Below are 24,209 nucleotides of genomic sequence, written 5' to 3' on the forward strand. Positions count from 1 at the left end.
ACCAAACCAGAATGGCCAGAGAAAAACAAGGTTGTTAAGCTGTCAGTAACTTTCAGCCTGAACTTGACTGTCCCCAACGGTAGATTCATTTTGCAGCTAGGTGAAGCACAGAACACACACACATATTTAAACATGAAGGCAATCTAAGATTTTATAGTAAATTATACTTTTTGTTTTAAGATTTCTATGTATATGGCATGCATTTAAATGACACAAAAAATGCTGTAAAATTCAGAATGTACCCACCGGTTTCGCTACCACATTTTTCATTGAGCCACAACACCTGTTCCCATTCCACCATGTCAGTTCTGTATGTACTATATGTCATGTATCACTTTGACGATCTTGTTTTGGTAACATGCTGTAGGAGAATTTTTACTGAAGATGTTGGCTGAGTTTCAAGTGGATGAACAGACAGAGGAGGTTCTGCTGGATTCCTCAAATATTATGTGTCTAAAAGGTCATACTTTACGTTGTCAAGTTCAAATGCTCCCACAGGGGGCAAAACACCAGCAAAGTGTAGACACAATTGCTATCTGCAAACAAGAAAATTAGAGCATGACTATGATTTCCTGCAAGCTACATTGTGACCTCTTTGTGTGATGTAATCTTATTCATAATGTATACGCCAGTGTGTGTGTGTGTGTGTGTGTGTGAAACAATGTGTAGTATTGCCTTTTCAAATATGTCAGTTCACTGAAATGATAAAGATGATTTTCCTTACCTGCCATGCAGATAGTTCTGGCTGCAGGTTTTAGATATCTGTCTCTAACTTTTCTGCCACCATCCTGGTACAAAGGAAGTGAACGGGCTGTGATGCTTACAGCATTGAAAATAAGCAGTAACGTCTCTCTACAGAGACAGTGTCCCAGATACTCTGAATAACCCGCAGACCAAACTGTGAACATTACAGCTGATTCAAATAGTACTTAACAGAAAAGAGAGAGGTTAAGTGTGTTGGTGTGCCCATTTCAGTTTCACTGGGGAAGTTGCATATTTTGTTCAGCTGATATTGAAAGGCTCTGATAAGGCAGTAGATTAAATTCCAACCAAGTAGCTTAAGATCAGGTCTCTCTTGATTCCTAGCAGCCCCCCGACCGGAACAGCATGTCTGTGAAGGAATATTTTTCTTTGGGAAAGAAGAGGGAAATAACACTGTAAAGACATCTTAGGATTTTTTTTTCCCCTAATGAGCTGCAGGGTTTCATTTCTGGCCACATCTATAGTGTGCTAAGTACAAGGCTAAAGTCAGTGGGGAAAAAACATCACTAAGTACTAAACTGTTAATTAAATGGTGTGAGTTTGTGTCACACATTGTAGGACGAACAACACATTTTAAAAAAGCTGTTTTGAATTTAGTTCTAAGGAAAGAGTGATTGTGAAACCTGGCAACGATACATTTCACACTTGCGGAAACACAAAACTATAAAACAATGGCACCTGTCTGCCCACTCTGTGACTGTCATGAAAAACAACCCACCCACCGTCTCGATCAACCTGCATAGCAGCATCCAGGCGCGGCACTCCAGACTAACAGGGGGTGGAATCTGAAATGACAGGGGGTGGGGGCTCAGGTTGAAGTGTCTCTACCTGCTTGCCTGTGTGACACAGAGACCCAGAGGAGGCTCGACACAACTCTGCTCCAACAGCACTGACACAGCTGACCTGAACAGGTGAGAACACAATATGGTGCAAAGAATGGACTTCACACAAGTTCTGATTTCATGCTCACTGGCTATGCGGGGGTAAGGGCTCATTATAGAGTCAGAATTGCTTTCATTTTCTATGCATAATGGATTTGACCTGGTTAATTGGAGCTGGCACATCTCCAGTGAGATTCATCATAGGAGATTAAAGCACTAAGTGCAGGTCAAAGTGTTAATAGGAGCTCAAAGAGAATACAGACAAGATGCACAATGTGACAGGACATGAAACTGTAAACACAGGGCGGGTTAAGATCCTGAGCCGATAACGAATATGAAGTCTAATATGTGGAGGAACATTTATTGCCTAACTGTGTCAGCATGACATTGTTTACCTCAGGATGCTATTTGTTTCAACAGATTTCATCTTAGCATAAAATGTGGTGAGCAATAACACAGACGCCCAGAGTGGGTAGTATTGTAACAAATAATAAATACTTCAATGTCATTTTTACATTCTGTGTCACCTGTGTCATGCAGAATGCAGTGTGATGGGTTGTGTTTGAGATTCTGGGTCATTAAACAGGTCTGAAGTCAGTGGAGAGAATTTGGGAAGAGAAAAAAAGACACAAAGCAGATACAGCATATCACAGTTTGATACACAGTGATTGATGTTTATGTTTATGGGAGTTTAAAAAACATTTCTTAATTGTGTCTTTAATTTAATCAGGTTGAAAATCTGAGAGAAAATCAACATCATGTCGAAAGGTGAGTCACACTGATCCAATATTTCATCTTTTTATAAAATTAAAAAAACAGTATGCAGGCATTCTTGATACACAGAGCTGACAGAAAGAGTGTGTGTGTGTGTTGTAGATGTTAACAGATACAAGGTGTTTCAAACCACCAGGGTGCGGAAGGCACTGAAGAATGATGGCTGCTGGATCCATAAATCAAAAGAGGAGGAGGAAGAGCAGGACAAAGCAAGGTATTACCAGTAATGAAGATTCAACATTAGACATGAAGTGCAAAATTAAAGAAGTAAAATTGTTAGAAATCTGAATCTGATGCTATCTTGCTCAGGGCGTCTATAGCTCAGACACTAATGCTGTTTGATTAAGACCATCACAAGATATTTTTATATCAAATTTAAGACAAATCCTCTTTTTCTTATTCAATCATTGAAGGGAAGTATAAAGGAAAGTAGTACATTTAGTCCTGTGCAGACGTAGGTTGTATGTAGAGATATGGTTTTAGTGTAATTAAGATTAATTGACATTTTGCCAACAGGTAAGTGCAAGCCTAATGTAAAAACACAGTGAGATTCAGTGGTAGGCAGTGGTGCCCCCAGAAGTTTCTCATGGGCGTGGCCAGATGGGGCCCCTGAAAATCCAGTTCTGTGGCTGGTTCGGATGAGTTTCTATTCACTGCACATAGAATTCCACAACACAGGCGCAGAATTATCTCACAAGATCAACACTGAACAAGATTTTCTACTCTTTCATGAAGGCTAGCCTAAAACAAAGGGTTGTGGGCTGGGCTCATCAGGAGGTCTGAGTGACAGCAAAGACGAATAAACTCTGGAAACCCTGGACAGGCTAATTAATAATACAGTCTGATTCTGTCTGCCTAAATCCCTTCAGCATCTCTACTATTGCAATATCTCTGTCTGCATTGGGGCGCCTGATTAATTCAATTGTAATCTGATAATCTAATTAATTTACATGTCAGTTCAAGAAAGCTTTTCAAAGTCTTCTTGGATGAGTAGCTCAAACAATTACACACAGGGATCTGTTAATCAATGTGAAATAGTTTATCTCAGCACAGAGCAACTGTCAGCAGGAACTATATGGTACACCATTTTTCTTCTACAGAAACAAAACCAAAAGCCATAACTGAATTTCAGGAATTTGATTAGTTGTAGTGTATAAGTTAGTTGAAAAACTACGTCAATAAGAGAGTTATGGAATCACATACTGATGTACTCTGATACCTTATCTTATAGTTACTACACTAATTATCTGATGTGCATAGACTAATACCAGTATGGGTCCCCATTGAACCCATTTTCATTCAGATACCTTGAGGTTGAAGATCAGAGGGTACCATTTAAAAAATCAACATGCCAGTGTTTAGCCTACCTTTGGAGCTGTATTTAGTCACCTTCCCAATAAGCTACTCTGACATGACACCAATGGGTGCATTCAGTTGTCTAGTTTCACAGGATGCCAAAATCTTCAGGCTAGCTTAAAAATTGAGCGCACCACATCCTGTTAAAGACAGTTATGTCACCCTCCATTTATTTTTTGCAAGGTGGGGCCACTGGGAGGGCGGCAATCGTATCAGAGGGGGTCATGAAAACATTTGTAATATCAGAAATGTGGACTGTAACACAGAGAGCTTGACTGATTTGACAAAAAAAATACATTGAATTTAAATTTAAGACAATTTAATGACTTTTAAAACATATTTTATAAAATTGAATTTAAGGCATTTTAAGAGTTTCTAAGGACCAGCAGATGCCCTGCTTGCTTTGCTGCATTCTACTGATGTGATTTAGTGTAGCAAGACACTGGTACTCTAAGTTCAGGTCCTCTTTAGTTTGGCTTAGTTTTCTAATAGTCCTACATCACAAGCACTGCGTTTCTGAAGGACAAAAATTGGGCATCAACAATGCTGTAAATTCACAACAACTTGTCTCTTGCAGGACAGACCCTGATGTGGAGACCAAGCCCGCTTCGGTCAGACAGAATTCATACGTCCTGTCTACAGCCAAGAAATTTGAGTAAGTACAGTCTCCACTGTAGTTAAGAACAGACCTGTACACTCTGCTTAAGTGAGTACAATAACTATAATGAAAGCAGTAAAACCACTTACAGTATACGCTGACAAAACTGCAATACCAAGGTTTGGCCAGCAGATGCTGCCATTTTTTTTTTTTACAATGCCCCAAAAACAGTGAATCATTTTTTAACAGAAGTGTTTCATGGTGATTTAACGCTTTGGAAAGCTTTGTTTTTAACATCACTAGTAAATGTATGAGAGCTGATGATCTAAGAATCAAATGTGTCAGTTTTTAATAGATGCAAACAAATAACCTTATTTTCAGGTTAAAAAAAAACACCAGTTGCTGAGAGATCCATTTTGATACGAACAGTGCGATGGCAGTTCTGCAAGTCAAACTAAAATGCTCCTTTGACTCTGTTGTGTCAGTGAATAAAATTAAAGTATAAAAGCTTCAGGCAGGAATCTCCATCTGTGATATTAACATACATAAACATTAACTTAACCCCGGGCAGCTCTGCTGCATCCATAAAGACCTACAGTGCACTGTAGGCTGACTTGTGCCTCAGCTGCTTGATGAAGCATTGATCTGCATACAGTTCTTGAGTATTTCCCCTTAAGGCACACGGGAACAAACAACTGCTTTAACACTGGGCATATTTGCCCTTTAATACCAAATGGTCCTTTCAGCTTCCTAATTAACATTATAAAAATATAAATCCCCAATTTGAGCTTTGAAAGTATTTTACCAGCCTCAATTTTTAGAGCGTTAAATACTAATCTCTGTTTTGCTCATCATTTTCTGTAACATGGTATTCAATATTCATGTAGTCATATTCAGAGTCATCTACTTTATGTTTAAATAGACAGTAAAGATGCTCTGAAACATTCAGTGTCTGTTTACATAGCAATCATAATTATTTATACATGCAGTGGTGTTCCCCGCCTGTGTATTGTTGCCAGCTGTACCTATTGCATTGACGTTACATCACCTGACTTGAACACGTACATGACACATGCACACGTGCACGTGCACACACGCACACGCACACACACTCTACACTCGCTTTAGTGAATTATTAAGCATATGGACACATTTGTGCTGCAAAAATATTTCAAAAATACATTTATTCTGTTTTTTTCTCCCTGAGATCACATTGAAAGGTTCATGCTTCTGTGATTGGACATTACATATCTAAACACATTAATGTCTCAACTTTACTCATTAGCTCTGTGTTATATTTAGACAATATAATAATTTTTGTAAATACATAAAAGGCCAAGTAAATTGAAAATACTAAAGCAAATGAACAATACAATTCACAACTGAACTGAGACATTATCATTTCCGTTGTTACCTTTCTGTTCTCACAGTTTGTTTCATCGCAGGCTTGAACATCACAAAAAAAAAATCACTTTGGGACAAGTTTTATGCGTACATCTGTTTTTTCCAAATCATCTGCATGGAACCTTGACCATGATAAATTCGTAATATCTTACTACATTTTCACAATGTACTAGCTCCTGTAATTATGAAGTCTCAAACAAGATTACACTTGACAGTGAGGCTAAGGTATCAATCTGTCCTTTTGTCTTAGAGCAGTGAGGTGAATCTGTTCTCATGCTTTCGTGTTAGCTGAATACACTTTAAACAATTAAACCCCCCACTGTGGGAACTACTGTGGTGCAGCATTCAAACATTTTTACTCAATTACTAAATCTGAGCACAACGTTGACAAGTAATTGATATGAACACACCCCTTTCTTCTGGTGAGCTGACAATCAGAGCACTCTGCAAGGAGGCTGGGGGAGGTGTTGCATGATACTCAAGTATTTCAAATGACAGAGCCAGCTAGCCAGGTTTTGTTAAATGATGCAGTCAGTCTCTTTCCTCAAAGGTAATGATGGCTGACGGACAGTCTTGGGCAGCTGGGAGTTAGGAGGAGGGTCCAGCTGTGGTGAGGTCTCCTACAGTGTGCATCACCTGTGCTGATGTGGACAAGGAGGGTCCAGCTGCTGGGCCCATGCTGTGTGATGGCATTAAATGACCCTCGTTGATGGCAAAGTGGTTTGGCGGGTAGATGCCACATTTCCTAAAGCCTTCCTTCACAATCCTGACACCCTCCTCCTCCTTCACTACGTGATATGTCCCTTTAAACACACCTGAGAACTCCTTCTTGCTGACCGAAAAGTGAGTATCAGTGGCACAACCATCACCTATGAGTGCTGCAAAACGCTGCTTCAGGAGAACAAAGACACCCGCGTCGAGTGGCTGCAGGATGTGAGAGCAATGAGGTGGGAGGCACAGGAGGATGACTTCCTCTTTACGAGCTGCTTCCACCACCTCAAGGTTCACGGGAAACTTGTGGCCGTCAAAAATAAGCAGCAGCGGACGCTCCTTTGGTGCATGCAGGAGGAAGTGTTTGAGGAACCATTTCTTGAAAAGGTCCGAGTTGATACACCCAGAGTCTGACCATCCATAGAGGGCATTTGGAGGCCCTTGAGTCTTGTAACATACCCCCCCTGGGTATGCCTTTGAATAGATAATAAATGGAGGAATGTCCTCTCCAGCTGCACTGAAGCAAGCCAGGACAGAGATATGGTCCCTCGAGCCTGGCATTGGCTTATAGCCCAGACTGGCAGATTTGGGGAGAATCACCCTCTTCCTGCCAAGCTGAAAGCCCGTCTCATTGCAGTTGAAGATTTGATGAGGCCTGTCTCTGAGCCCATGAGCGTCCACGACAGTGCTCAGTAAATGAAAAAACTGATCCACTGCTTCCTTTCTCACACATACCGTCCTCCCACGGACAACATTGTCTGCTGGCTGAATGGTAATATTCTTTTCTTGCCTTTTTCTAAAATTGAGCCACCAGGTCTGACCTAGTTTAGAAAACGCAACCCTCCGATGCTGCCGCTTATAAATGGATGAGGCAAAGGACACCAGCTGTTGCTTGGTCAGTGGGAATCCATGCTTGGACATGTATATAGAGAATTCCACCAACAGCTCCTCGTCGGCAGATGTTATAAGCTGAGCTGGCCCACTGCGACTCCCTGGTGTCACCCTTCCACTGACTCTGTCCCCCAGTGAGGATTTAGGGACCCCAAACTCTTTGGCAGCCTGTCTCACCGTACACCTTCCTGACTTCACCTCGATCAGTGCGCGTTCCATGGCCTCCTCTGTCCATTTCTTTTTCTTCTTCCTCCCGATTTTGTCAAGATGATTTCTTGATGGCATCTTTTCTAGGGTGGCACAGGGAATGAAGGCATAAGCAACACATTAAACAACTATGATACACAATCAACCTAATTATGACAATGTTATGAACACTGGATTAAAGAGCACCTTCAATGCTCCCCATCCTCCTGTGTCTGCACTTTCACCTTATTAACAATGAACCACAGACAGCACAGTCTTTTACCTGACCGGTAAAGGGATTACATAATGTCCTTTAGTTTAGTTTACAAGGTGACTGTCCTGTTGTTGCTTACAAGTGCATTGCTCAAGAACCAGAGCAACAGAATCTGCTGCATCCAACAATCACGTTCACGGCTTAGATGGATGCACAGGACTGAGATTGGGGTCTGACTCACTAAGGGGAATTTAAATGACATGTAAGGGACAATATTCCTCAACTTATTTTCTGTCGTAACACCACTTAAAAGTTATTCTAATTCTAGCTCCTTTCTTGTATCTCAAGTTACTTACGGGGCTGTAAACAATGACCATTACATGGCAGAGAAAGTCTTGGATGAAATATTGGCCCACAGGCTAAATTGTCATCAGACTAATAGCTGATGGGTTCAGAGATTGTTCAATGATTGACTCAAGATCTATAACCAGCTTCTAATCGTTGAACAGACAGAAATACTTAAGATTTAGTGATGAAACTAGTGGCAACCTGTGGCTACAACCTGAAAGTGAGACAAGTGACGATGTTGGGTGTGGACAAGGATATTGCTTGCTCTATCCACTGAGCAACTGGGTGCCCCTGTATACCTTATATTTCATGAGTAACTTGTTTCATGTAATGGAGTTCCTGTTTCAGAACTATTAAGTTGATACAAAACAATATTGAATATAAAAGATAGATATTTGCGTGGAACTTTAACTCGGAGAGTCATTAAGAGCTTAAAAACCACCGTACACCCTCTTTTGATAAACCTATAGTCAACTTATAATTTATAACATTGATCACTGTGCTACTCTTTGTCCATCCAGAATGCACAACCAGCTCGAGATAAAAAAGAAAACTACTTAAATCAGTTTTACATTATGTTTTATGTTTTACATCAATAAAACATTTATTCTATTTGCAAAAAAAAAAAAAGACAAAACTAATTTCTGATGCACTCTCTTCACACAGAACACATAAGTTAAGGTCTGGATTTAAAATACCTGCAATGCTAAGTAATTTAATTTAAATTTAATTTTATCCATTAAAACAAACAATTAGATTGCACCGTTTTCACCTCACACACTGGACCTGTTTGGGTTTTAAAATGTCTTTGAACTAGTCCAGGGTGACCTGAATTTTAGTCCAGGCTTGGACAGAGACAAGTAGAATACTTCCATTTGATTAGACACTAACATAATACTGTATTTGTACTTTGTGTCACAGTCAAAGCTCTACTTATACGTAGGGAAAGCGGACTTACTGGTGTTGGGGAGTCGTCGTCGTGCTAGTGTTGAGTGTGGACAGAAGACGTCTCGTCCTGTGTTGGCTGTGACGTCGCTCACCGTAACGTTACTGTTTATAAACTACAGTCATTTGAAGCCGGGTGCCATCTGAGGCGATATTACGCTTAAAAACACACGCTACGTTGCAGTGTTTGTTCTACAGTCGCCGCTACACGTCTGTCAGGTGCAGAAAGTTTAAATTACGCGGTTACATTTCACCGGAGTTCCACATTTCCCTGCTTAATATGAAGCTGCTAGCTAGCTACATCAGAAAACAGCAGTAAACAGTGGAACCAAACCGGAAGTTATGTGACGGTGTCTTCAAAATAAAACTACTACTTCCGGTTACAAAATAAGTGTCCAACTGTATGCTCAGATAAAAGCAATGAATTGTATCACAGTGCTTATATTATATGAAACTATTCCTGTGCAACAGCTGATTAAGCAAAGCAGTCAAACTTAGAATTATTGAGACTGAAGTTTTCACAAAAATATTATTCTATATCATTCCAAAATGGCTGTACTTTTCCTTTTGGTTGGTTTTGGATATTTTTAGTGGTAAATAATAATGATAATAATAATAATAATAATAATAATAATAATAATAATAAACTTTATTTATATAGCAACTTATACAGGGAGGTGAAGCTCAAAGTGCTTTACAACAAAATAAAAACAGACAAATACAGTTAAAACAAAAAAACAAGTGCAAATCCTGCACAATGAGCAATGGTCGGGGCCGGGCAATTTTAGGCAAAATTAGGCAATTCTGAGCAACACACACACTAAAACAAAGCATATCACAACATAGAAGTTACATCATATAATTATGGTATGCCCTTCAAATTGTGGATGAGTGGCTGAAGTGATCAGACTCATAATATACAAAGGAAAGAAAAAACTCAAGAACAAGAAAGTAAGAATAACATTAACTGCTAGCAATTATGAACAAACTGGTCTGATCTAGCTTAAAGCTAAACATTAGCCATGGTGACAAAGATGAAAACATTTTTTAAAATGTAAAAGTAGCTATTGGATAGACTCTGCATATTGACTGATAGCTAAGCCAAATAAACAGGGAAAAGAGACAAGGGGTAACAGGGAAAAGTGTTGATAAAGAGTATTTGTCTCTCTGCAAAACTGCCTGGATCATAATTATTTTAACCTCTCTAATCCACATAGCATGATGCCTGTGTGCAGAGCAGCTGTTAGTGTGTAAAGGCAGATTACAAACAGCTGTCAAAAATCCAGTTATTAAAGGACAACTTTGGTATTTTTCAACCTGGGCTCTATTTCCCCATGTGTATGTGTGCGTATGATTCATAGGTACAACTCGTTCTAAAATTGGTTCAGTATTGAGCCGCGAAACGAGCTAAAACGGTAATGGGGGCAAATGCGTCCCGTATAAAAGTGCTTTTTTTCGCCACTGACCGGTTCAGATCGCCAGTGGTATCTCTGTAGATAGCATATTGTAGCGGCCCTGGGGCAGTGGTGAGTGTGAATGAGTGGAGTCAGCTGTCAGTCAATGTTGGAGCAGAGAGGGGGAGGGCTGCCCCGCTTGGTAATGTAAATGAGTATGTGTGTGTGAAGTGTGTGTTACGCTAGAAGAGTCAGAGGACGGAGTCTTTTACGTGCTACCCCCTGGAGTGTTACCAGAGTTTTTGGAGTGCTCAAATAAACAGGCCTTTTTCCCGAACGCAAGAACAGGATGTCACGCAACTCCCCGTACAGCTTTCATAGGCTGCCTTTGTCGGACGGCGAGATTCTGAAGTTGTGGCTAGTTGTGCTACAAATGGATGCTAACACTCCTGTCCAGACACTGCGCCTTGCAGACCATCGGGTCTGCAGTGCTCACTTCTCCCAAGATGACTACTGCCAGCCGAAGAAGAGAAGACATCCAATCCCGAAACACCTCTTCCTCAAGAAAACGGCTGTCCCACGAGTAGAGAGAGCTACAGACACAGTGGAGCAAAGCTCGTGACATCACACAGCCCAGAGGTAAGGGAAAGGCTAAGTTAGCATGCTATTTACAGAGATAGCACTGGTGATCTGAACTGGTCAGTGGCAAAAAAACACACACTTCACACACACATACTCATTCACAATACCGAGCAGGGACGCCATCCCCCTCTCTGCTCCAACACTGACTGACAGCTGACTCCACTCATTCACACTCACCACTGCCCCAGGGCCGCTACAATATACTATCTACAGAGATAACACTGGCAATCTGAACCGGTCAGTGGCGAAAAAAGCACTTTTATACGGGACGCATTTGCCCCCATTACCGTTTTAGCTCGTTTCGTGGCTCAATACTGAACCAATTTTAGAACGAGTGGTACCTATGAATCATACGCACACATACACAAAATTGTGGGAGGAGATAGGTTTAAGATGTTTTACAGTTTTTGAAAAAAACAGAGTGATGAACTTCATAATTTGCAATAGGTTTAAATGTACAAAAGTTTCTTCAGTATTGGGGCTACATTTTGGTGAAAGTTGCAAATCTGTAGCACATATGGTTGATTTGTTCTGAATTTTCAAAATTTTGAACTTTAGAGGCTTGCTGTAGCGCCACCATCAGGACATTTGGCCTGTTTTTGCAGCTGAGGCAATCTGGCATGGGACTGGACCTTTGTGCAAAGTTTGGTGAGTTTTCACCCGTGGGAAGTATGATTTCCTCGGAAGAAGAAGAAGAAGAAGAAGAAGAAGATGCGGCATAACAATAGGGTCCTGGCAGCTTAGGCTGCCCAGCCCCTAATAATATGTAAAAGATAAAAGTAAAACAGCGGAATGCATAGAAGCAGATAAGAAATGTGAAGGATGGGGATAAAAACCAGGGAATAGTGACAGTTAGTTGAAAGTCATGCATAGTCACAGTTAAATGTCATGCAACACATTTTACTGAATGAATATAGAGCATTTTTAAGCATTTGTGCGTTTTTTCATCACCAGTTTAGAGGCACACTTAATTTATTGCCATTAACAATATGTGATGTAAGAGGTAGACATCATGGCAACTCATTTGAATCATCACTTCTAGCCACTCAATAATAAATGAAAAGATTCTCATGCTTTACTTTGAGTGTAAAGCATGTCCACAGGTGGACTGTGACCTTACAATCTATCAAGAGTTACATCACTATTGAGATGTTTTGCTGCTGCAAGCACAATTGACTCTGGTCCAATTTTGTGCACTTCTCATCGATTACCAGCAAATGTAAAAGATGAGAGACACAAACTGGGACTGAACTGACTCATGCATGTAACTGAATCACATTCCTTGTTCAAGAAAACAGTTCCACCCCCTCACTTCAGCGCAACGTGTTTGGTGATATTTACATCGTTAATAAACATTATGTTGACATTTAAGGCTCTATTTGTCAGCTTTGCATCATCAATCAATGTAGCTTTTTTTAAGCATTCTGCACATATTCTGTTGTCTTATATGTGAGAATTGTTGTGCTCGTCCTCCGATGCAGGTCAGACTTTTTGTGCAACATTTTTTTGTGTAGGCTATAGGCTAGATGAAGCTGTCAATTATATAAGAATGAGAAATTGAGTCTTATCCTGAAACCACCAGAAATGACATCTCATTATCCCTGCTGATAAGGTTGTTTCTGTTGACACTACTTATATTTAGTGAGAAAGGATCCATTATCTGTTGTAATATTGTACATTTACATTTTCCCCTGCAAAAAAAGATTCCATTAACCATCTCAATATGAAGCTCTTGGCTTTGATGACAACCCTGAGCTGAAGTCATATAAAGCTGATGAAATCTTTCATCATTTGTGAAGCATTAGATGGATAGATATATAGTGTTTTGTTTTATGCTTTAAGGTAATATATGCCAAGGTTCTTTTCAAGATGTGTTTCTTATTCTTAACCTGTAGATCACTTGATTCTCCTGTGAGCCCTCCCTTCCAAAAGCTGCAATTTGCTCCATCTGAAGGGTATGTATGTGCTGCATTTTAACTGGGAAAAAATGTGTAAATTATGAGCAACCACAATCTACTTGTTTCCACATTTTTATTAATTTCAGTTAACTCTGAACATTTAGACCAAAAATATTGAACAGTAGTGCCAGATTATATTTTGCAAGTTTATTATTTTTCTGTTTTCTGTTTTAGCAATTCATCTAATCAGGCAAATGGTGAAGTTATTCCTCCCCAAAAAGATGCTCAGCCTGAGGGGTCAACAGTGGAGACCACAGACGATGCAAAGTTAGTAAATGAGAGCTTCTCTCTACTGACTGTAACTGCTGCTGAGTGTAGGGATTTTTCTTCATGTGTCTTTTTTTTGCATAGTTGGGAATAAGTACCTCCCTCTGTTACAGGCCCCAAGCACCCAAAGAAGAACTTATCCAAAACGGTGGGACACAACCTGAGAAGTCAGATGCCAACACAACTGTTGAAAACAATCAGGAACATGCTGCAGTTGACCCGGCCAATGTAGAACACAATGACGGGGCTGCTAAGGTCTCTGCAGAGGTTCATGTTGCAGAATGTATTCAAAATGGTGATGCACAACCAGGTTCTTCAACAAGTCCTGAGACTGTGTCTCCTGTGGAGCCAGCTGAGCAACCAGTTACCAACACAACTGCAGATGTTCCCGTGGAAGACCCTGTTGCAGAACCCTGTGCTGCAGCTGTCACAGAGGAGAATAAAGCAACCGCTGAAGTCCCTGTAGTGCCTGCAGTCGAACTGAAACCTCAAGAGGAGCCTTCAACCAAAACAGAATCAGTAGGCCTATATATAACACATTTGAAGGATACAGGAGTAGAATCTGTTCAACCTGCAGAGGTTAGCTGTGAGAAATGTCCTCCAGAACAGGCTGGAGAAAAAATCGTTGAAGCTGTAGCTGAGGTTGTGGTGAAGTCATCGCCTGACACAGCTGATGTGGTTAGTGCAACACCAGGAAAAGAGCCTGCTCTCCAAAATGGTGTTGATGCAGTGGCTGAGGTTGCTGTGGCACCTGAAAACCCTGCTGTGGCACATGCATCAGGAGAAGAGGCTGCTCCCCAAGCCAGTGCTGAAGCTGTAGCTGAGGTTGTGGTAAAGTCATCACCTGACACGAGTGACGAGGTTAGTGCAACACCAGGAAAAGAAGCTGCTGCTCCCCTAAACAGTGGTGAAGCTGTAGCTGAGGTTGCCGTGGTGCCTGAGACCCCTGATGTGACACATACAGCAGGAGAAGAGGCTGCTCCTGAAAATGGTGTTGAAGCTGTAACTGAGGTTGTGCTAAAGTCATCACCTGACACATGTACTGAAATTAATGCAACGCCAGGAGAAGAGGCTGCTGCTCCCCCAAACAGTGGTGAAGCTGTAGCTGAAGTTACTGTGGAGTCATCACCTGAGACCCCTGTAGGTGGTGCAGCAGGAGAAGAGCCTATGTATGAAGTTATTCTGGAACCCGTCCCTGACTTTGCGGGAGAACCTGTGTCCAAATTACCCTCTCAATCTGCTACTGAAACTGCTACAGAGGGGACTTGTGAGAAAGGTCCTCCACAACAGACTGCTCAGGAAACTGTTGAAGCTGTGGGTGATGTTGCTGTGACGTCATCACCTGAGACCCCTGCTGTAACTGGTGCAACAGAAGAAGAGGCTGCTCTCCAAGTCAGTGTGAACCCGGTCCCTGACTTGGTGGCAGATACTACCAAACCTGCTGCTGAAACTGCAGTCAAGTCTGTAGATTGTGAAGTTGAGCCTGCAGCTCCAGCAGAGCCAGTTTTTCAGACCAGAACCGAAGAGGTAGTTGAGTGTGAAGTCCAGCCTGTTGACAACACTGTTGTCGAGCAAAGCGTTGAGCCAACACCTGAGAGTGCAGCAGATCGCGTGGGGGAGTTGGATGCTGTTAAACCAGTAACAGACGCTGAAGCTGTTCTGGATAAATTCTCTGACAGACCCATTGAACTGTCCGAAGCATTAAATGGGGAACTACCAAAAACCGAAGCTGCTCCTCTGCCTCTGAAAGATCCAGATCAATCTCACACTGAAGAGACCAAGCTGAACCAACACTCTGATGGTACCAACACGTGAGTAAGCTCTTATAAAAAGGAAACACTTCTATTTTACTGTTTTCCACATTCACATGTTTTCACTTGTGCAATAAAATGATTCTTACTGTTTGATAATGACTATTTTGCAGCTCTGAGATGTTTCAAGAGCCCAGGAAGACGCTGCAGTACTCACCAAGTCTATACAAGACCAGGTAATGTCTCACAATTTAGAAAATTCAAACACTATGTAAGTCATGCAAAGACAGAACTCAAAGTCAGCAGCAACACAAAGGTTAACATTGGTGATAATCTTTTTTATTAACACTTTCTCACTACTGCAGGTGTACCAAAGTGTGTTCAATCTGTCTCAGAACATTTGATGGGAATATCAAGCTCCACCTCAGTGACCCCCCGGTGACCTGCCACCCAGAATGCCTAAAGGTTTGTTGTGCCAGTTCAGGAACATACTGTGCATTCTCTCTATCTGTGGTTATATACATATATATACATTGATTGACAGGCTCTTGTCATTGCATGATGTTAATACTGAGTATGTTTTTGCAGTGTGGTGTGTGTGACAGGGTCCTGGGAGATTTGCTGACCCCCATGTTCTTGCATGGCCAAGTGGTCAAATGTGGCACCTGCTTTGCAGCAGCTCTCAGTGCCTGAAGCCTAACCGGGACAAAGATGTCGCTGGAGAGGACTCAAAGCATACTGTAATTAATGTGTTGTTTTGACTGTTGCCTTAAAGGAGCTCTGTAAGATATTTAGAGCTTATTTATACTTCAGTGGTTGTTTCACACGGTTCTCAACATGGAGGTGGCTGAGCTGGCGGCTAGTAGCTAACAGTTTTAGTTCTGACAGAGCTAACAGTGTTAACCGGGGGCGGGGGTACCAGCCTCCGTAACAATGTGGTCCCAGAATCAGCAATGACCACCATATGAGCGGCAGTTAGCTAGTCAGTGGGATACACACACAAGTCTCACATGCACTAACATGCATGCATGGCCAGACCGTCTACCACAGTGAAATTATATAAAGATGGACGAGACTTCTCCAGTATTCTCAATGTACAAAAATGAAGCCAAAATGTTCTGGATATGGGCGCAGCCATCTTGTGTTAATGATGTCATTTGGAGCCAAAGTCAGCATAGTTGTGATTGGTGGGTGGAGCCATGGCATTGCCCATGCACCCACCTTATCCAATCCCAAGCAGCGGCACTGATCTTGAGTACACACAGCTGCTAATCATGACGTCCCACCCCCTTTTTAGAGCATCAAATAACTATTTAAAACCAAACTTCTGAGGTAAATGAACACTTGAACATACATAGGCACGATAAGATCCACCTAAAATGACAGAAACCATCTTTTGGATTTTTTTTTTACATTTATTTTGATGTTTTAGTGTGCCCAATATCCCATCTCCTAACATAGAGGGGGTGGGGCTTATGACCTAAACTGCAGCCAGCCACCAGGGGGCGATCAAGATGTTTTGGCTTCACTTTTGGGGAGCTGTCATGCTGTCCATCTTTATAGTCTATGGTCACACAACAGAGAACAGAGAAACTCAGATTACAGTGCACACAGAGGTAGCGTGACTTTCCTCTCTTCTCAAGATACCATTACTTACATAGTAAATATTTGTTTGTTACTATATCAATACTGCAAATATCAGATAGAGCTCCTTTAACTCTGTATTGTTTTTTTTTTAAACCAGTTTACCTACTGAATGTTTTTAAGGACATGGTGTAATATCAGGCTTAAGAATTATGTTATGAAAATGTCTGGCAGCATATGATTTGTGGTAGTATTTGCAAAGATGCATAAATGAAATATAACTGACATGTAAGATTTTTATTGCAACAAGCTGTATATGGTTAAAATAAAATCACAAATTACTCCCTCAGATTTAAGTGGTTTAATCAGCCTTAATTAAAAATGAGCACACAAAACAACCCAGCTCAGTAAGTAGCAGGGCTACACATCAAACATGAGTCACCTGGAGGCACGTTATTGAAGCATCACCACCTCAGTAACATAAAAACAGCTTATTTTAAGCAGTAACCCAAAAACATCCAGAAAAATGGATACATGTCTTTGTTTCCCTCCTACACAGTGGCATTTAAACGAAGCAAGAATGCATTATGAGCGAATGCAAAGTACATGTACTGTAAGTGGAAGCACAATGGGAGATGGGGGGGTACACGTAACCCATGCAGAGAACTTTGGTACATTCAGCCTTCCTTGATTTAGTTCACACAATGTTGCTACACAAGATGTTGATAATGAGGCAGCAGCAAAATCATATTCAGAACCAATATATGCATCAGTAAACACTGAGCGGAGTGCATGCAGTTATGATAATAGAGGCGAGCTGTCATCGCTCTTAATTATTCATGAGACATCATACATCACAATCTGAAAACAGCATCAGCACCAATGAAGCTTCGGAAAAAGAATAAAATGAGAGATGCAACCTGGGAGAGGAAATGAACAACAAAGCTAAGAGAATCATTTGAGAGGAGGATTTGGGGAGGAGGCCGGAGCGCGCTGCTGGATGTGAATAATCTTCATCTCTCTGTCTGTTGTTCATACAAAACAGTGATGAGAAACATTTGTCTGTTATTGGACATGTCTAAAGAAAAACTATAGCAGGAGATCCAGGTTTGGAAGTCGCTGTTTCCCAGAGGATGAATTGAAGTCAAGTGTTGACTTATCCATCTCGTAGCCAGAGGATAGGGATGACTGGGACGGGGGTGTTTCACTTAGCGGACCCCCTTCCTGCCCAGGAACCGCAAGACTGCGTAGTTGTAGGTAGTCGCAGCCAGATACAGAAACTGCAAAGAAAGACATTGACACGGAGGTGGGAAGAACAGAATGGAAAAAAGTGAAAAAACGTATTTGGATTTGAACATAATATGTGTGGGGATAATAATAAACAGCATAGGCAAACACACTACAAGGGTTTGAGTCATTTTTTAAAGGGTCAGTTCACCCAAATTACAAGAAAACACATTTTCTTCCTAACCTCAAGTGGTATCTAATCATGCAGATAGTTTTAGTTTGGAGTTTTCCAGTGTTTGAAAAAATATATCAGTGAGATTTCTGCTATAGCCAAGTACAAACACGGTGACTGGAATGTTGTTTGCGATGTGCAGAGCACTGAAAACTGACTCTGGCTGGTGTCCCTGTTACTCTGGATAATCCACATACTGGGTGGAACTATTTCAAACCATTCATAGCGAGGCCTGAAAAGAGATATTGCTGCTAAAATTCATTTTTCAGCGCTTTTACTACCACCATTTTTTGTGGACATTTATCATCAGCACTGATAATGAATGTAGTCAATTGACATAAGTAATTCCTCAGCTTGTGCTTTATTAATTTTTGGACCCATATGCTATCAGTCTGCTGATGATAAGACTCTGGGGGCAGCAGCCAAAATTTCCGGAGATCTGGTGTAGCCTGTTGAAATCGGGGCCAAGACTTCCTCTCCTGTATGCTGGTCATTTTGGTCAATCTCTATATCCAGATATCGCCAAATGAATGCAGGTATATTCATTAAAAAAAAAAGAAAAAAAAAGAAAAAAGCTAATATAAAGCTAAATCGTTGTGAGATGACAGCAGATGGGTTCCAAGACCAATGCATCCCGCCTCTCCATATGGACTTTATACCAGCAGCTTAAACGTGATTAGTCAATACTAATGGGACTACAAAGAGACACCAGAACAAATTTGATAAGAAAATTTTGTCCTGTTGCCTTCAAATTCTGCATACATAAGCAGATATCTGTTAATAGAGGGCAGTGCTATACTGACCTGCCATGCTAGCAGTGCTTACATGTACCAGTATGCAATGCACGTTGCTTCGGCATCTGTCCAGTGCATTTCTTCAGCCCTTTACTTTGGCTCTGATATATATTGCGGAATTTTCCAGTCAGCCAAAACACTATAAAATGTGTCCTTGACCATAACACCCTGTGTACTCATGCTTTGGCGTGCCATTTTTGAAGAGTAAAGAGTGAAGAGAACAAGAAAGTTCTGTTTTTGAGCAACATCTCGAGTATGCTGCGGCTACCAGGAGGCGGAGATTAGCCTGTAGTTCAGTCTTGCCTCCAACATCACTGTGACATCATATGACAGCACTGAATGCAGGAGGAACACTAGATTTTGCAACCGTGAACTTTCTCGGTCAATATGACATGCACTGAGAAATGTCGTATCGACTACATGTCCTAAAGGTGGTGAATTTTCTTATAACTTCCATTGTATCGGGGTGGCAGCACTATTGCAACAGACAGATTTCTCAAAACCTAACCAAATAACGCCAAAACTATCTGCATGGCTACAACTAAACATATCTTTTTGTTGGCTAATTTTGAATGGACCCTGGATGAACCCTTCATATGCTTTATATATCTAGTAGTATTTATAAGAGCAAGCATAAATGAATACAAATTATCAAAACAATTGCTCACCAGTGCTAAGAGAGTGACCCCTGCACCAGCGAATGCAGCTATGTACAGGTCGTAGGTGACGTAGAACTGTAAGACATATCAAACACAGGTCAGTTTAGTATAGATGCAGAGAACCAGACCAGTCCCTTGGATGTTTGTGTCATTTCATTGCATAAAAATGTTGTTTGCTTGCACACCCAGTGGCACTACCAAGGGGTGGCCAAGGGGCCCACAGCCACCCTGATACGTTCACTACCTACCCCCGACCCTCTTGTGAAAATAATGGAAAATTATTTGAGGCCTCTGTGTGGTGTTTTTTCCTTTCAATAAATGCTCACATTAAAATGGCTTATATGTATTTTTTATAAAAACACAACCAGCCTGTAAACTGTATACTGCAATATATATCCAAAGACATGAAACTGTAAAACAGGGTGGTTGTGGACCTCAGGATGCACTGGTAATGGTCTATGCACATCAGATAGTAACATAACTGTAACATAAAAGTATGCGACTCCTTATCTCTCATATTGACACAGTACAAGAGCATAATAGCGTTCCTGCAATTAGGGTATGTTTTTGGTTTTGGTGTGTCATCAGTGGCTCCATCTGGCCACACCTATGAAAAATTTCTGGGGGCGCCAGTGCCATCTATTAATAGTTCAGAGTAGATTTAACACTGATTCTGTACACTGGTTTTAACATGAGGATGCTGACATGACATACTGAACTGTGAGAAATGGAATATTGGATTTCGCTACTCACTTCGCTGGTTTTGCAAATAGATGCCAAGGTCATTCCACAAGCCTTGCCTGGCATTGCATTCCAAGGAAGCAGACCTTAAATGAAGACATGACGTAAGTGAGGCATCCCTTACCATTGCTGAATCATGATGAGATATGTTGCATTTGCTTTCATACAGCATATCAGGGACACAGCAGCTAAGAAATTAAGATAACAGTGCACTTATCTTCATTATTTCATAACTAATTCAACAAGCAGCTTTGCCTCCACCCCCTGATGATTAATTCATCGCTGTCACGGACACATTAACATTCCCATCAGGTGGACATGCGGTCAGTCATTATAAGAACAACGCACCATACTGCCTGGCGTCCATGCAAATCCAGCCGTGTTGATTAATGCTGGGGGTTGTTTCAGCCAGGATGTTGATGTTGTGGCAGGTCTGCTCCATGTTGAACAAGAAGAAGACTGGGATAGCAGTGAAGGCAAACACCGCCAGCCAGATGAAGGCCAAGATGTACGTCACTATGATGAACTGTTGAAATAAAAAGTGCAGTGTGTAAGGTCACAGAGATGTGGCGTAGGTAGCCCAGGTTTCACTGTGATAAATGTGGTGTCATTAAATCAGCTTTCAACCGTAATTCATAGTTCTGAATAGACAACTGCAGAAACAAAGAACATTTTGTTAATCTTAGGAGCGAAAACAAACCAGCATTCAGCATCTTAACAATGACCTGATGTCATATTGCCCTTCCCCTTCCCTCCCTCCTCCCTGTTCTCACCGTCAGGCTGAGGCAGCGGCCACATTGGGTGCTCCTGAATTCACCAAAGGTCTGCTTCACAGCGCTCGTGGTGTAGAAACCCTCAGCCAGCAGCAGGATACCATAGAGGAAGAAAAATGATGCCAGGCCATAGATCACGTACTGGAAGTATTTGATACTGGGATGGTCGCAGAGACAGAAGTCAGGTCAAACAGTAAATCAAACAATTCTGCAGAGGTCAGAGGTCACAATTTTGAGAATTAATTGATGCGTCACTCACAAGGAGGCCATGACCACAAAGTCTTGAACGTTGCGGGCGAAGTAAGTCTCGACGAGGACTTCGGTCTGGGACAACGCTTCATGCCCACAGCCACAAAATAATGCCATGCCAGCATAGCACAGCAGGGTGGCCACCAGGGATGGGTAGGGCACTGCCCCAATGCACCGGATACAGCAATCATAACAACCTGAGGGGGCATAATATATCAGCACACAGGCGGCACACACCGCACATATAACAAAACAACACATCTACGCCACGGTGGGGAACTCTTTTACCCTGTGGGGGGGCTATGAAAAAGGCCTCGCTCTGTCTGCAAATCCATGAGCATACACCAAACCCCACCAACAGGCAAAGAAAGCAACAGAAAAAAAAATTAGTGACAAACAAGAGTTCAAGCAGCGATTCCCAATAAAGCGTCCAAACAAAAGCAGTCACCACTGACTTCACGACAATCTCATGCACTTCTTCCAGTGTAAGCTGCGCTGTTGAAGCAGGTAGCAAATATCCACAGTGTTAATAAATGCATTGGCAGAAATGGGATAGAGGAAAGCACCTAAGGCTTTGCAAAGCCAAGGCTGCCTGACCGGAAACATTTGCTGCTTCTGATCCTGTACTCCACAACAAGAGAGATCCCAATGCCAACCAGTGATGTACAGTGCTGCCTACAAGCTATTGCTACAGTAAAATAAGCCTCAGCGCTGACTTCATCTGTATGTGAAAGCTCCTCTGCTGGTACCAACACCTCACAGCTCAGCCTCTACTAACTCTGGTCCTGCCCTCTCTCTCCAGCAGTCACAGGCGTCACCGGGCGTGTGAGAGATGCTCGTGAAGCTTCAGGGCCCTGAAGAAAGAGCTTCTCTTTGTGGCTGCAGATACAATATCCATTGTATTTGGCATGATCAGGGAAGAACAAAGGGCAGCGATGTCAAACAAACAAAGAGTGCCACAATACACACACAGTAGTATATGGTGGCAGGGGGGTCGCCAGGACCGTCTCTACACCACAGGCAATGTCACTACTCAGGCCATCCTCCCTCAACAGCTGGCTGAGACTGGTACCACGGCACTGAGTGTCAATGCTGGCGGGGGCTGGGTTCAAGTGTTCAGAGAGTGGGTAGAAGCATAATGAACGAGAGGGGCAATTTGAATATCTCAACAACAACAACAACAACCCCACTCAAAATTTGTTGCTACACATTTTGAAACTCTTAGGTGCCCATTGCCTAAATTGTCTCAGCACGATGAAACATTCTGATAATTTAAGGTTGAGGTTAAACAGGAGCACACGGACAAACATTAGCCTGAGACAAAACAGCCAGCCTCCCCTCATGCCAGTTTCCCAAATTACTGGATTTTAGTTGGAATGAACAGAGGCTGTGAGTTCAACAAACTGCTCCTAAAATATAAATAGTAACAGCAGGGAGACTGCTAGAGTCCCAAAAATGATAGTGCCTGCAGACGCCCACGCTTCAGCTGTGCCCTGCTGCAACAGTGGTTACAGTGACAAAGTGATACAGGCCGTCATAGCCTTTATTCACATTCAGTGCAAAAGGCAGAAATGCATTTTTTACAGTAGAAGCAAGATGATTCGTCAGGACTAAAAAGCTGTTAAAAAAAGGTGTGAAAGCACATGCACAAGTTGTTTCTAAGTGATAAAAAATGGTTGGCAGAGGTTGTTTGGGTCCACAGCTCTCATGGAAATGTGCTAATTTACACCCGTGACACATGTGGGAGTATCTGACCTCTTTCACATGAGTGACCTGGCATGGCCTTGGCATGATGAGAGTCAATGCCCATCTCTGCCAGCCACTCTGATTCCAGTCTTGTTTATGGTTAAAAGGGGTTAGAAGAGGTAAAGAGGAGTTCTCTCTCTTTTCAACAGAGAGAGAACTCCTCTTTAGAAGAGGTAAAGAGGAGTTCTCTCTCTGTTGAAAAGAGGGTAATCCTGGCTGAGCCTGTGTGCTGTTTACTTTTTAGTCTTTGGAAATCATCATCATATTATATATTAGGGATCAATAACAAAGGCTTAATGTGTAATCCATAAGTGGATATAAAAAGAAAATTAACAAATGAAAACACAGGATCAATTTGCAGCAAATCCTGCCTACAGGACAACATGATGTCTAAGGGCAGAAAGGATATATTAAAGGCAACATTAGTGAGTTATTGAAATCCACATTTTCAAATCACATTAATAATAGATGATAAGAGTTATTAAAGAGTCTGTGCACTCACCCATGTCCAGAAAGAAGTGCAGGGGTTATTGAAGTTTTGCTGGGTGGCTTTGTGACTGTGATATGAGGATATGAGAAGTTATTCCCCGCCACTCCTATATGAATCTGACTCGCGCTTTTGTCTCATCAACAATAGATAGACCACATCTCCCCGAGTCACATCTTAAAGTCACAAAGTCCCATTTCAGCTGCCAGTCATTATTTATGGAGCCATGGGTTCAGAATTGGGGACAGCAAGTGGGTTATAAATTCTAATATGAGTTTTTTTCTTGGTATTTGGTGATATTTACTGTATTTTAGCTGCTGTGACTCATATTTGTGGCTTCTTCTCATTTCAGTAAAATATGTGGGTAATTTAGTAAGATGGGAGTTTCTGCATGCACTCCACAAAGATTAAATCAGTTTATACACTTTGGCCAGTCTATAATATCTATATTTCACTGTTTCCCTTAACTTAATATGCATAATGCAAATTAACTAACACAAGTATCTAGAGATTTTTCACGTTTTTGCCTCAGAGTTGTTGAATTATTGTGCACATTCTTTTGTGGGGTGCATTTCATCAACTTCCACTAGTTCCTTTGTTCATCGTCAACATGCATGTGTTGTCTGTCTGCACAC

General features: G+C 41.6%; 3 protein-coding genes across 4 annotated transcripts; 1 reads left to right on the forward strand and 2 right to left on the reverse strand.

Moving 5' to 3' along the window:
- Positions 1-1,590: 1,590 nt before the first annotated feature.
- Positions 1,591-17,947, forward strand: LOC117263348 (uncharacterized). Its single transcript, XM_033636618.2, has 10 exons — positions 1,591-1,673; positions 2,374-2,411; positions 2,520-2,631; positions 4,351-4,428; positions 13,002-13,061; positions 13,239-13,331; positions 13,445-15,142; positions 15,256-15,318; positions 15,448-15,547; positions 15,671-17,947. The coding sequence occupies exons 2-10, from the start codon at positions 2,402-2,404 to the stop codon at positions 15,773-15,775; spliced, it is 2,319 nt and encodes a 772-aa protein (XP_033492509.2). The 5' UTR covers positions 1,591-1,673; positions 2,374-2,401; the 3' UTR covers positions 15,776-17,947.
- LOC117263353 (uncharacterized) lies at positions 5,537-9,424 on the reverse strand. Its single transcript, XM_033636632.2, has 2 exons — positions 9,084-9,424; positions 5,537-7,667 (listed from the first exon to the last, which is right to left on the reverse strand). The coding sequence occupies exon 2, from the start codon at positions 7,660-7,662 to the stop codon at positions 6,364-6,366; it is 1,299 nt and encodes a 432-aa protein (XP_033492523.1). The 5' UTR covers positions 7,663-7,667; positions 9,084-9,424; the 3' UTR covers positions 5,537-6,363.
- Positions 17,013-23,757, reverse strand: plp1b (proteolipid protein 1b). Of its 2 annotated transcripts, none has more exons than XM_033636652.2 (7): positions 23,590-23,757; positions 21,352-21,538; positions 21,093-21,249; positions 20,668-20,845; positions 20,332-20,405; positions 19,588-19,653; positions 17,013-17,946 (listed from the first exon to the last, which is right to left on the reverse strand). In XM_033636652.2, exons 1-7 carry the CDS (start codon positions 23,591-23,593, stop codon positions 17,875-17,877), a joined length of 738 nt encoding a protein of 245 aa, XP_033492543.1. In that variant the 5' UTR covers positions 23,594-23,757; the 3' UTR covers positions 17,013-17,874. The 2 variants fall into 2 exon arrangements, with proteins under 2 accessions (XP_033492543.1, XP_033492535.1); XM_033636644.2 differs by lacking the exon at positions 23,590-23,757 and adding an exon at positions 21,908-22,156.
- Between the last annotated feature and the right edge of the window lie 452 nt (positions 23,758-24,209).

The sequence above is a fragment of the Epinephelus lanceolatus genome, chromosome 11, assembly GCF_041903045.1.
Source record: "Epinephelus lanceolatus isolate andai-2023 chromosome 11, ASM4190304v1, whole genome shotgun sequence".
Classification (NCBI taxonomy): domain Eukaryota; kingdom Metazoa; phylum Chordata; class Actinopteri; order Perciformes; family Serranidae; genus Epinephelus; species Epinephelus lanceolatus.